The 11,253-nt window shown below is 38.8% G+C and overlaps 1 protein-coding gene across 1 annotated transcript in view; it reads left to right on the forward strand.

Annotated features, from left to right (window-relative positions):
* RASSF6 (Ras association domain family member 6) overlaps nucleotides 1-11,253 on the forward strand; it is a 44,108-nt gene that overhangs the window by 29,217 nt on the left and 3,638 nt on the right. The window contains exons 5-8 of the mRNA XM_023513419.1: nucleotides 1,855-1,952; nucleotides 4,129-4,313; nucleotides 8,939-9,040; nucleotides 9,367-9,418. Of these exons, the coding sequence (XP_023369187.1) occupies nucleotides 1,855-1,952; nucleotides 4,129-4,313; nucleotides 8,939-9,040; nucleotides 9,367-9,418 (437 nt within the window). The remainder of the gene's footprint in view (nucleotides 1-1,854; nucleotides 1,953-4,128; nucleotides 4,314-8,938; nucleotides 9,041-9,366; nucleotides 9,419-11,253) is intronic.

Raw genomic sequence — 11,253 nt, forward strand, 5'->3', positions numbered from 1 at the left:
TTAGATGACTCTCCCCACCCCTCCTATTGAAATTTGCGGATGGTTTATTTTTACATCCTAAAGTTTGCGCAGAGCAACACGAAGAGTCCTGTGTTCAGACAAGTTAAGCTATTTGATGTTACAGGAAGTTCTAACCAGCTTTCTCGTGACAAGCCTGGACACCCGTCCTCAAGCTTAGCCGTGTGCACAGTCAGGGCGACAGTGTGAAATACACAACCCAGCGCCGAAAACTGTGTTGTGATGTAGACAGTGGGAAGGAAAAGGAACCAGACTCTGAACATCTCGAGCTCCACTGAGCCCCTGAGCCTGTGTGGCTCCGCAGAGCTGTGAGAAAGTGAGGAAGACCGCTGCCACCTGGGCCAAGGCCCCCAAGGTTTGGCAGGGGCAGGAGGGTACCTGAAGCCAAAGAGTCTGAGGTTGCTGGTGTGGAGTATTGACTCTTACCCCCTCCCATATGGAAATAGCAGCAGCGCCGGGCCCTTTTATTTCTGTTTATTATAGGTGTTCTGTCTCCTCTGTTGCTGACCCTCTTTCTATGATTATTGTACCTGCCCCCTTAATCTGCCATCAGATTGGGGAAAATGGATAATTCTGTTTGCTTTAAGAGTAATTAGATTCAGACTCAGGATCTAATAGCTCTCCCTTGACTTAAAGTTATTACCTGTAGTTGGACTTTATGACATTTCTTCTGATTGGCCATATTCTAGATAGTAAAGCTTGCTATAAATTTAACAAATGTATTAGGATTGCCTGATACACTTCATAAGGCTTTGTCCAAGTCAAACGATATTACAGCTGTAAAAAGACAAAAGTAAAGGGGTAAAGGATGATTTTTTAATATTCATTATCATTAATGTTAATAAATGCTTTTTTGTTGCCACCAGTGACACTGGAGTAGAGTTAATGCCACCAGTTCCTTCTACGTGGACATTTTAGTCGTAAGGAGAGCAGACATTATGACAGAGACCCCCGGTTAACGCTGCCCATTTGCCTAGAGAGAGCCAGGAAGGCACTGGGTTCTAACTGTTCCTGCCCCATTGTGGATGAGATGGTTACAGATCACGGCAATCGTGACCATGAGGATGAGGACAGTGACGATGAGGATAACTGTACTGATTTTAAGGCACCCTGAGCACTTACTTACTCTGCAAAGGGAGCTGTCCCACCAGCTGTGTTCCACCGCATGCTGTTACCATCCCCATCTCACAGATGAGAACACTGAGGCAGGGAAAGGATAAGTAACTTGTTTAAGGCCAGATAAATAAAATAAAAATGAGTACTGGCCTGATGTAAAAATAAACATTTGTCAGGTTTTCTCTATTCTGGGCACTAGAATGCCTTGAGACTTGCTAGTATTCTGTGTGGAATCCATTTTCCTCTTTCGTACGCTGTGTTCTTCATAGTAGTCATGGGCCTTATGGACAGTGCCACACCTGTCACTTTACAGCCACGCCACCTAACAACACTTTGAATACAATGGGTACTCAATACATCTTGGCAAAAGGAACGCTCTCATAGCTAAACTTCCCTACAAGTATTATGAAATACTCGTAATTTCTACTAATTCCATCTAGACATATGTTTTATAGAATCTATGTACCCTTGTGTTTCAGTGTATAATTAAATGATCGTGTCAACATAAGAAGATATACTTTTCAAACATACAGGAAGTATTTAAAACACATGCCAATCACTCTGGTATCAAGATAACTCTAATAATATCATACATTATTACAACTTTGAATGATCTTTCTATCTATAGAGGCTCACAAGTGAAATCATATTAAGACTGTAAATCTAAAGATCTCCATGCAAATGAACTTCATGTAATTTCTGAGATTTACTACCTTTCAGGAGAATGACACGCTGGGGGGAGTTTGATGATCTTTATCGTATTGGTGAGCTGGACAGAGCCCAGATCCCAGAGTCTGAAACAAAAGATTCCCAGGAAGGTCAGTGTCTATGTAATATGTAAAGTATGACTTTTAAATGTTGTCCTCACAGCTAACGTTTTACATCCCACTAGGCAATAAACTCATTTATATATGTATAGAAGCGTAATAACTTAAATCACTACAGTGCTCAATGATGTTTAAGAATCTTACTTCATTACATAAAATATGACTTTTTAAAAAATCACGTGATCACTTAGATTTACCAGATTAGGAAAAGCCAGTGGTTTGAATAAAATTTGTGTTCATAAAATCATTCAATATTTTCTTCAAGGTTTAGTATTGTTTATTATTCCCAGCAGTTTATTGTTAGACCAAGCACCTCATATCTAATCCTCTATATTTGTAGAAGTCAAACATTTTAATTAGTTAATAGATAAATTTAAATAACATTGCTTCTCAGAAAGAGGCAAATAGGCTGGAGTCAATTTATATATAATGGAGTTACTGCAAAGATTCATTTAAGAAAAAGAAACCCACCTAAGTGTAAAAGATCCATAGCAAACCGATGGGCAATGCCAGTTGCCATGATGCCATATGTGCCAGTCGCAGTTGTAGTAATGATTGTGGTGTGATAGTGATCAGAAAGATGTTGGTGGCTGTAATCTGCTGAGACTCTGCTAAGGGCCAGGCATGATGTTTTGCATTTTACATGGACTTTTTACATAGTTATCATATAAACAGATTCAATGAGTAGCAATGCTGATGACTTGGCTGAAGCTGGAGGTAGACGAGGGGGCGGTGTACGTGGTTCACATGCCTGTGACGTTACCAAGCCTGAACCAGGGTGTTCTGCTGGCATTGATGTCAGAAGCCTAACAACTTCTGTTGTTTAGTGGCCTTTTCCCCAAACTATTCTCAATTCTGCCTCCTCTGCTATCTAGGATCTGAGAACCTAGATCCTGAAACAAACACAATATTCCTTCCAGGTTTTCCTTATCATTGACTTACAGGATCTTGACATCTTGTTCTATATGGGCCCTTCCAATTATCTCTTTTAAAATAGTCATCAAACTTAAGGGAATCTAAATATTTTTGCATTGAAGATACTATAAAAAATACATTTGTAATTTCAGACCAGTGCTAAAGAAAGATTAAATATCTATACCTATTGATGATACTGTAATTACAATAGAAAATGATTTAAAATCCCAAAGTAAAATAGAACACAAATGCCACCAGATGGCGCTCTTATTACATAAGATCATGCTCAGTCGAGGAGGTTGGAACAGGTGCACCCATCATCTGGACACAAGCAGTAAGGGGGGCGGAAGGCTGGTTTGAATCTTCTGCATCTTAAGCTAGTCATACACTGTAGTGTTGCCCAATTCCAGTGAATCACGCTGCCCGTCCTAGGTCTGTACAACGCTATACTATAATTTTATATTCTAAACTCTGCTGTAGAAATTATAGTAACAAATTTTGATAAGTAGATTATGGATTGTTTCTGAATATAGTGACCCAATGAGAATAAATAATAAAACAGTGGGCAATTAAGGGGGAAAGTCATTCATGCACTTCTGGAAAGTTCTGGAAAGGCTATTGTGTGAATTGTCTCTGTGATATATTACTAATAGGCACTAGTCCAAAGCATCTTATTCCTCTCACTTTTATAAAAGATGGGAACAAAATTCTTCCAAGGCTCTACATACCATATAAATGGCCTCTCAAGGTCCTTTCTGGTATTTTGTAGGGAAAATAAGACCAACATCTATCTTGTTTAGGATAAGAGTTAAAGTAAAATGGGGTTCTAGAACTGATTGTGTCATTTATAAGTATGACATCTCACTCATGTACCTGATCTGAGCCATGGAGATCACTGTCTGCTGGAGTATGGAGTTCCTTACAGCTCTAATATTCTGAAATGTCACATAGTGCCCTCCCTTCACAATAAATTAAGATCAAAAGAATGTCCAAAATCCAAACATGTGATCTTTGGAAATTTTTTATGAGACATAAGAATTTCTTGTGAGACACTGGTAGAACTTGAGGTCTGAGTTAGTCTAAAATGACACTTTATAATAAATACTGGCCCTAGCTAAGCAGAGGACTGTAATGTTTTTAAATAGTCAGGAAATAGCAGTATTCCTAAAATTAATGAAAACATATACGAATCCACCCAGGATGCAAGGCGCTAGGCGCTGAATGACATGGGCTGTAATCTTTATTCCTCCAGACGATTCATCTTATCACAGCAGCACTCTGAAGCCACACACAAGTGACGAGCCGGGGTCCCCACTGCTCTACAGAACCATGAGTGAGGCCACGCTGGTGAGGAAAAGGATGAAGACTCCAGTGATGGACAGAAAGGACAGGCGGAACCACAGGGCCTCTATTAACGGACACTTCTACAACCATGAAGTGAGTTATAATTCCATTCATGTAGTTTAAAATAATGTTGCCTGTTGCACTAAAAATACCACTCAATTTAACTTAAAAATAATAATAGTAGTAGTAGTATATTATTTATTGGGTGCACCCTATGTGTGTGCTAGGGTGTGCCCAATAAATATACTACTGTGATTATTGTGCTCACGTTTATTGGGCACACCCTATGTGCTAGGTATTGAAATAAGTGTTTAAAACAGGTTTATAATGAATTATCTCACTCATTATTGAAACAATCCTATCAGTTATTTTCTCTACTTACCATAGGAGTTAACTGAGGTTCATGGAGGTTATTTGTCTTAGGCCACACTACTTTTAAGTAGTAACTCTGACCTTGAACTCTTGCTTGGCTCCAGCGCTCAAGTTCTTAACCAACATAACAGGTGGACGCCATCTACATGGCAGGCACTGTACCAAGCACCAGAAACACACCACTGAGTTGGTGGGTCCTGTGCTGGCACGGAGCTCAGGGTGTGAGCAGGGAGGCCCACACATCAACAATCAACGTAAGGGCTCCCACAGAGAGGTTCTTTCAGAGGACATTTGGACTTCAACTTTTAATTTTTTAAAGTCATCCATGAGACTGTTCATTCCAATACCTCAAATTTCTCATTCTGCTGTTTCCTTCCAAATCTCAGACCTATATACACGTCATTTGTTAATACAAGTGTAAATGCAGTTCATATACACCTTATATTTTGATTTTTCATAGAGTATGTTTTAAATGTACATGCAACTTCCATAGTACATATAAGACATTTCATTTTGCCGAAGGTAGGAAATATATCATCATTCTTTTCCAGAACTCAAACAGTTTCCATCTTGTTTACTACAGTAATCACTCGCTCATTCACTTAACAAGTACTTAAGGAGGACTCACCTTGGGCCAGGACCCTCCCGGCCCTTTATGAGAAGTGCTGACTCATTTTGCTGTGGGCTGTTTCCTGTAGGGCTGTCTATGCCCCTCATTCTTGTTACACCTGTTCCTCCAAATGTGCCTTGGGGGTCTGGTGGGGCGAGACCTCCCTTCTCAATTCTTTGTCCAAATTAGACATTTTTTTTTTTTTGGTTAAAGATTCATCCTGGTTATAAAATAGGCTCGACAGTCCCCAGAGATATGCAACTACCAATTGTCCTGATCTCTTCCTCTCCTCAGAAATTAAGCTGAAAGTCATCATCTTACAGGGTGATTTGTGTTAAAGGAGGAAGGCCACGTTGCTCCAAACGAATGGCTTGCATTATTGTTGTTGACCAAACGAGATCAAGCTGGGACTACAGATATTATACACACAAAGCCACACACTATAATTAAATAAGTGACACAAAACAATAGAAGCAAAAAGAAAAATCCAAATCCAAAGCACCCCGTATCAATGGGCACATGATGAAGACTCTCTAGGTATCTTTGTTCATACCTTTCCTACGTTGCTCTGTGTTATGTGTTTTTTCTTCCCCACCAAGAAACCCCTCGGTAGGCCATGAATAATGCACATATTAATTTCAGCCTCAGATTGTGATATTTGGTGATCAGTTACAGTGAACCTGCAGTTATAAATACTTTGATAACGGTTATATGTTTCACCAACACAACTAATATAAAGAATGTGGATTTAAAATAAAGTTCTGAAAATCATGATTCCAAATTCATCATCTGTTGTCACTCTGGAAGGACTCTGGAGATGATCTGGTCCCACTCTCTTATTTTGTGAGTGCAGCTCATTAAGGCCACAAGGTGTTAGGTGAGTTGGCAGAGTTGGACTTAGTAGACGCAGGTCTCCGTCTCCTGAGCCCTAATCCAATGTTATTGTCATGCTCCACGAGGCTTCTTCTTATAAAAGACATCAAACCACATCTCTAACCTACTCCCTCGCCTTAGTACCGAATGGACATATGATTCTCCAGGGCTCCACAGAGCTCATAAATCTATCTGTATGTTTGGACCAGTGCTAGAGAAAGATTAAATATCTCATACCTACTTGATGATACTATAATTATAATAGAAAAGGATTTAAAATCCCAAAGTAAAATAGAAAACCAATGCCACCAGATGGCGCGCTGATTACATAAGATCATGCTTAGTTGAGGAGGTTGGAACAGGTGCACCCGTCACAAGCAGAAAGGGGGGCGGAAGGCAGGTTTGAATCTTCTGCGTCTTAAGCTAGTCACACATTGTAGCTTTGCCCAGTTCCATTTAATCGCTCTCTGCCCATCCAGTAAATGCTAAGTCTGCACAATGCTAAACTATAATTTTATAGTACAACTATAATATTGGTTAAGCCTCTGTTGGTTGAATCCGTGGATGCAGAGGGCTGACTATACAATATGTTAACTCTCCCATGCTCTAAAATGTCCACATTTTAGCACATTGAACTTGCTCATACTTATAAAAGTTTATCCCAGACAGTCTCCGTACATCTTCTCAGAAAACTTTCTTTTTTTTACATATACATGTGTTTATTTGGTTTCCACTTTTTGCCTTCACAAAATCAAAAAGGCTTAAAATTTAATAACAATAACAATGTGTAAGATAAGGACTAGAAACAAAAACCTCGTAAAGAACGAACAAAGATAAATACATTCAGAAAAGAAATCAGTCGATTGCTGCAACAAAATATTGAGCAATGATAATAATGCAAAAAAAGTAACATTCTCATTGTCAAATAAGAGTATGTCCATCATAGAAAACTTATTTACAAACCCATACTTTCACTCATACAAATGCCATGTGCAGACACACACTTTGATGGTTGTTTACCGACCTCCCGATACAGGGCTCATCTCACACGCCCACGGGCCACCCCAGGCCACGCACCTGCACACCTGCCGAGCCCACCCGTTTGTACAGAGTCTTGGAACACTTGGAGGCTGCACGTATAAGTTAAATATGTGAAAATAAACCCTCACTTAACACTCCTTTTATTTTAAATAAAAATAAACAGTCAGACGTCTCCTGACTTTCTCACTTTCTACCACCTGGTAAATAAAGCGTTCTCCCTTTCTGACACTCTGTCACATCTGTGGTGTATTTCTTCCAGATGAGTGGCATAAGGGACACACGTGCCATCAATCACCTGCGAGTCTCCATTCAGTACTTTTTAAAAATTTTCAACGTATGTCACTCGTATAATTTAAAATCATTTTTGTCTACTTAGAGTTGTTATAAACTTGTAAATGGTTTAGAATAGTGCTTGGCACATAGGACTATATCAAATCAATAATTTGAGAATTCCATGACATCCTCTGGAAAAGTATTATCCCCTTCAGGAGTTACATACTTGCCCACTAATCAGTAATTTACTTACACTGACTTATCTAAAAGCTACTTCAGCCCTTGCCCAAACACAGACATGTTTCAATTCCTGTATAGATTTGTAACCAGAAACAGTTGTAGTTGTCCCTTGCTATCTTCAGGGTTTGGGCTGCAGGACTCCCCCAGCCCCTGCAGACACTTAAATCCACAGATGCTCAAGTCTCTTACATAAAATAATGTATTTGCATATAACCTACACACATCCTCTGGTAAACTTTAAATCATCTCTATGACTTATAATATCTAATACAGCGTAAATGCTGTGTACGTAGTTGTAACACTGTATTTGTGTTTTTCATTGTATTATTGATTTTTATTGGTTTATTTTTCAAATATTTTGGAGTCTCTGTTGTTTGAATCTGTGGATGCAGAGGGCTGACTATACAACGCAGGAAAGTCTTGGCTGAACAACCATCACTGGCCAGCATTTCCCCAAAATGTGTCCCATGGACTATTAATATGTGTTACATTTATAAGGGATTCTATTTTAAAAACCAAGATAATGATTAAGCTGTGAGCAAAAAATCCATGGTTACATGTTTATTACAATGATTTTTATGGTATATTACTAATCCCTGAGAGAAATGTCCCAAATTTATCTGATCATGGGAACTTTTGCCTGGTATCATCTGAAAGGCTGACTCTGAGCAGATAATCTTGTAGAAACATTGTCCTAGAGCAGCGGTTCTCAACCTGTGGGTCAAGTCCCACAAGAACTGTATTAAAGGGCCACGGCATTAGGAAGGTTGAGAACCACTGTCCTCCAGCCTCTATTGATAGACTTTCACCCCAGCCCTCCGCTGACCCATATCAACTTGCTGACACTGGAATGTTTCTGATCTACCGAGTTGCCGTTATTCATATGGTTCAAACTAAAAACAATTTAGACCATTATTCTCAGCCAGTAGGAAGTCCTGGGGTAGGAGTTTGAAAAAGCCTATTTATGTTGCTTTTGGTGTGTTTATAGTTATAACATTTAATTTATTTTGAAATCTGAAACTACCCTTAAATGTGATTACCTGGCAAAAATGTCATGAACAAGTTCAAATGGTATTTTTACCCAACTTACTCTAGAAACAATATAAAGCTTCTTAAAAGGATAGACATTAAACAACAAGAAAGAAAAAAAACATTTTTTTTAAACACTGACCTTGGGTTTTTGCCCCACAAGAAGACCAAGTTAAGTTTAAGATATTGACTATTGTTAATTTGATATAATTTTAAGGAGTAACATGACTATTGTTAGTCTGATATAATTTTAAGGACTGATATGACAATTTTTTTGTAGACATCAATTTTTACTCCTGCCTTTGGATCAGAAACTAAGGTCAGAATCAACAGTAACATGAGAACTGAGGAAGTGATCAAGCAGCTTCTCCACAAGTTCAAGGTAATCTTTACCACTGAACTGAGCTATAAATGCCTTATGTATAGTTTAACCGTGTCAAATAAACGTACTCATCTGAGAAAGACCTCTGCACGTATACATCTAAAGCGGATGTTCAGTTCTGAAGGATCCCTGCTTGTTTGCGTATTTTAACGCCTGTTAGTAACTCTCCTGAGCAATTACGTTATTCCCAGTGGAGCAGAGCAGGGTTTGTGTCTAAAAGTGAAAATGGACATGAAGAAACAGATGCGTAATTTGGGTCTAGTCAGCTTAGAAAATATCATATGATAACAAGGAATTCATGTTTGTTCATGTTTTTCCATCAACAGATTGAAAACAGTCCCCAGGATTTTGCTCTTTACCTTATTTTTGCAACAGGAGGTAAGAAAGCTCGTTCACTCTGTGTGTGATCCTGTGTGTCAGAGGCTTCTGCCCAGGGAAAGCCACAGGGCAATTTATTCTGTGGAAAAAAGGGATGAAGGGTGGGAGGGAAAGAGAGGGCATTTCAGGCCATTCTTTATATTCTACAGTTTCAGAGAAAGATAACCTAAGGATAACAAAAGTTTATGCTATAAAGGAGTTTGCTTGTCAGCCAGACATTAAATTATCTGAAAGGAGACTGGCATCCCTGGGACTCTCTCCCAGGGAATACTGGCAGCCTTGTCCTCACTCAACTCCATGTGGCTTTCCTTTGCCTCCCCCTTCTGTCTCCAGCTCTTCTGGGACTCACGATCGCACACTTACTCTCTCCGACCTCGTTCTTGCCTCTGTCTTAGCGCAGAGTCCGACACACTGCGGGAGTGTGTTCTCTTCCTCAGTAGAGAAGCATGTTCAGAGTGTGGCCATGGGGGTCAAGCTGGAAGCAGCACACGGGGCAGGCCAGGTGGGGCACCAGGTGCGGGCGTGATAGAGGGACAGGAAACAAGGCAAGACCCAGCGATGCCAAAATGAAATTTTTTAAAACCTCAAAAAAGAAAAATTTTAAATGTCAAGTTATAGAAAAAAACCCAGGTTATAACTTAGGTGTCACATGCTTGAGCCAGAAATTGAATAAAGTAAGAAAATACATTTTAATGTTGGAAGGACGATAAGAAAAAGAAAACTGTATCTCCAAGTATATAAAAAATTATAATCCTTAGAAGGTAAAAGCTTAAATACATGATATATACTTTAAAAAATGTCAAGGGCATAATATATTCATATTCTAGTGGTTTAGTAAATAAAACTAAAAGGTATACAATTGAAGAGAGAAACATTAGACTGTATAACAATTTAAAACAGACGCGAGGTAGAGGTTGGAGAATATTGTCAATACATCTCAAAAACTTTATACCCACAACATGAAAAGGTTCTTACAAAATGATAACAAAAAGACAAGAAATATAATAAAAATAGAGGAAATCATATAAAAGCAACTCAAAAGAACAAATTAAGATAACTAGTAAATATTTTTAGCAAAAGTCTTAGACTCCACAAAATGTAAGTTTTGCATGTTAAGCCATGTCGCAATTTAACTTGGCACTTACTAGATGGGCAAAGGGTTTTTAAATAATTCTACCAATGGCTGGCATGCATAAGAGTAAAAAGATATTTTCCTACACAACTGGTGAAAATGACTATCTCTTTGTTTTGGAAACTATTCTAGCAATATTTATTAAGATTTCCAGTATACATGTCCTTCAGCCCAGCAATCCCACTTGCGAGAATCTATTCCACAAACATAAAAACGCTAATATCTACAGATCTATGTGCAAGGCCGTTTATATGACAAAAAGCCTAAAGCAGAGTCACGATCCTCGGAAAATGACTGAATAAGTGATTGTTATGCAGCCATGAAGTGGGAGCCAGATCTAAGTTAATAGAATGGAGGAAAGTAACAGTTTGTTCCAGGCAGAAAATGTAAACGGGCAAAGCGGGCAGCATGTGATTCCACCTTATAAGACAATTGCATGTATAGCTCTCTAAGTGTGTGGTATATATCCAGACGACCCAAAAAGTATAGAACAGTCAACACCAACGTATTAACACAAATCATTAATATACATTACGTGGTGGGCAAATGCAGAAAAGAGGACGGGAAGGGGGAGAAATACAAGATGGGGGAAAAAAGAAACAGAAAAAACCCACTGAAACCTGATTTTTACCAAAAAAATTTATTATTTTATAATAAAAATAGCAAAGTGATAGAATTGCCTTCATGTACTGGGCTTGTGAGC

This window comes from Otolemur garnettii, unplaced genomic scaffold (genome assembly GCF_000181295.1).
Source record: "Otolemur garnettii isolate 467f Iridium unplaced genomic scaffold, OtoGar3 scaffold00039, whole genome shotgun sequence".
NCBI classification, from domain to species: domain Eukaryota; kingdom Metazoa; phylum Chordata; class Mammalia; order Primates; family Galagidae; genus Otolemur; species Otolemur garnettii.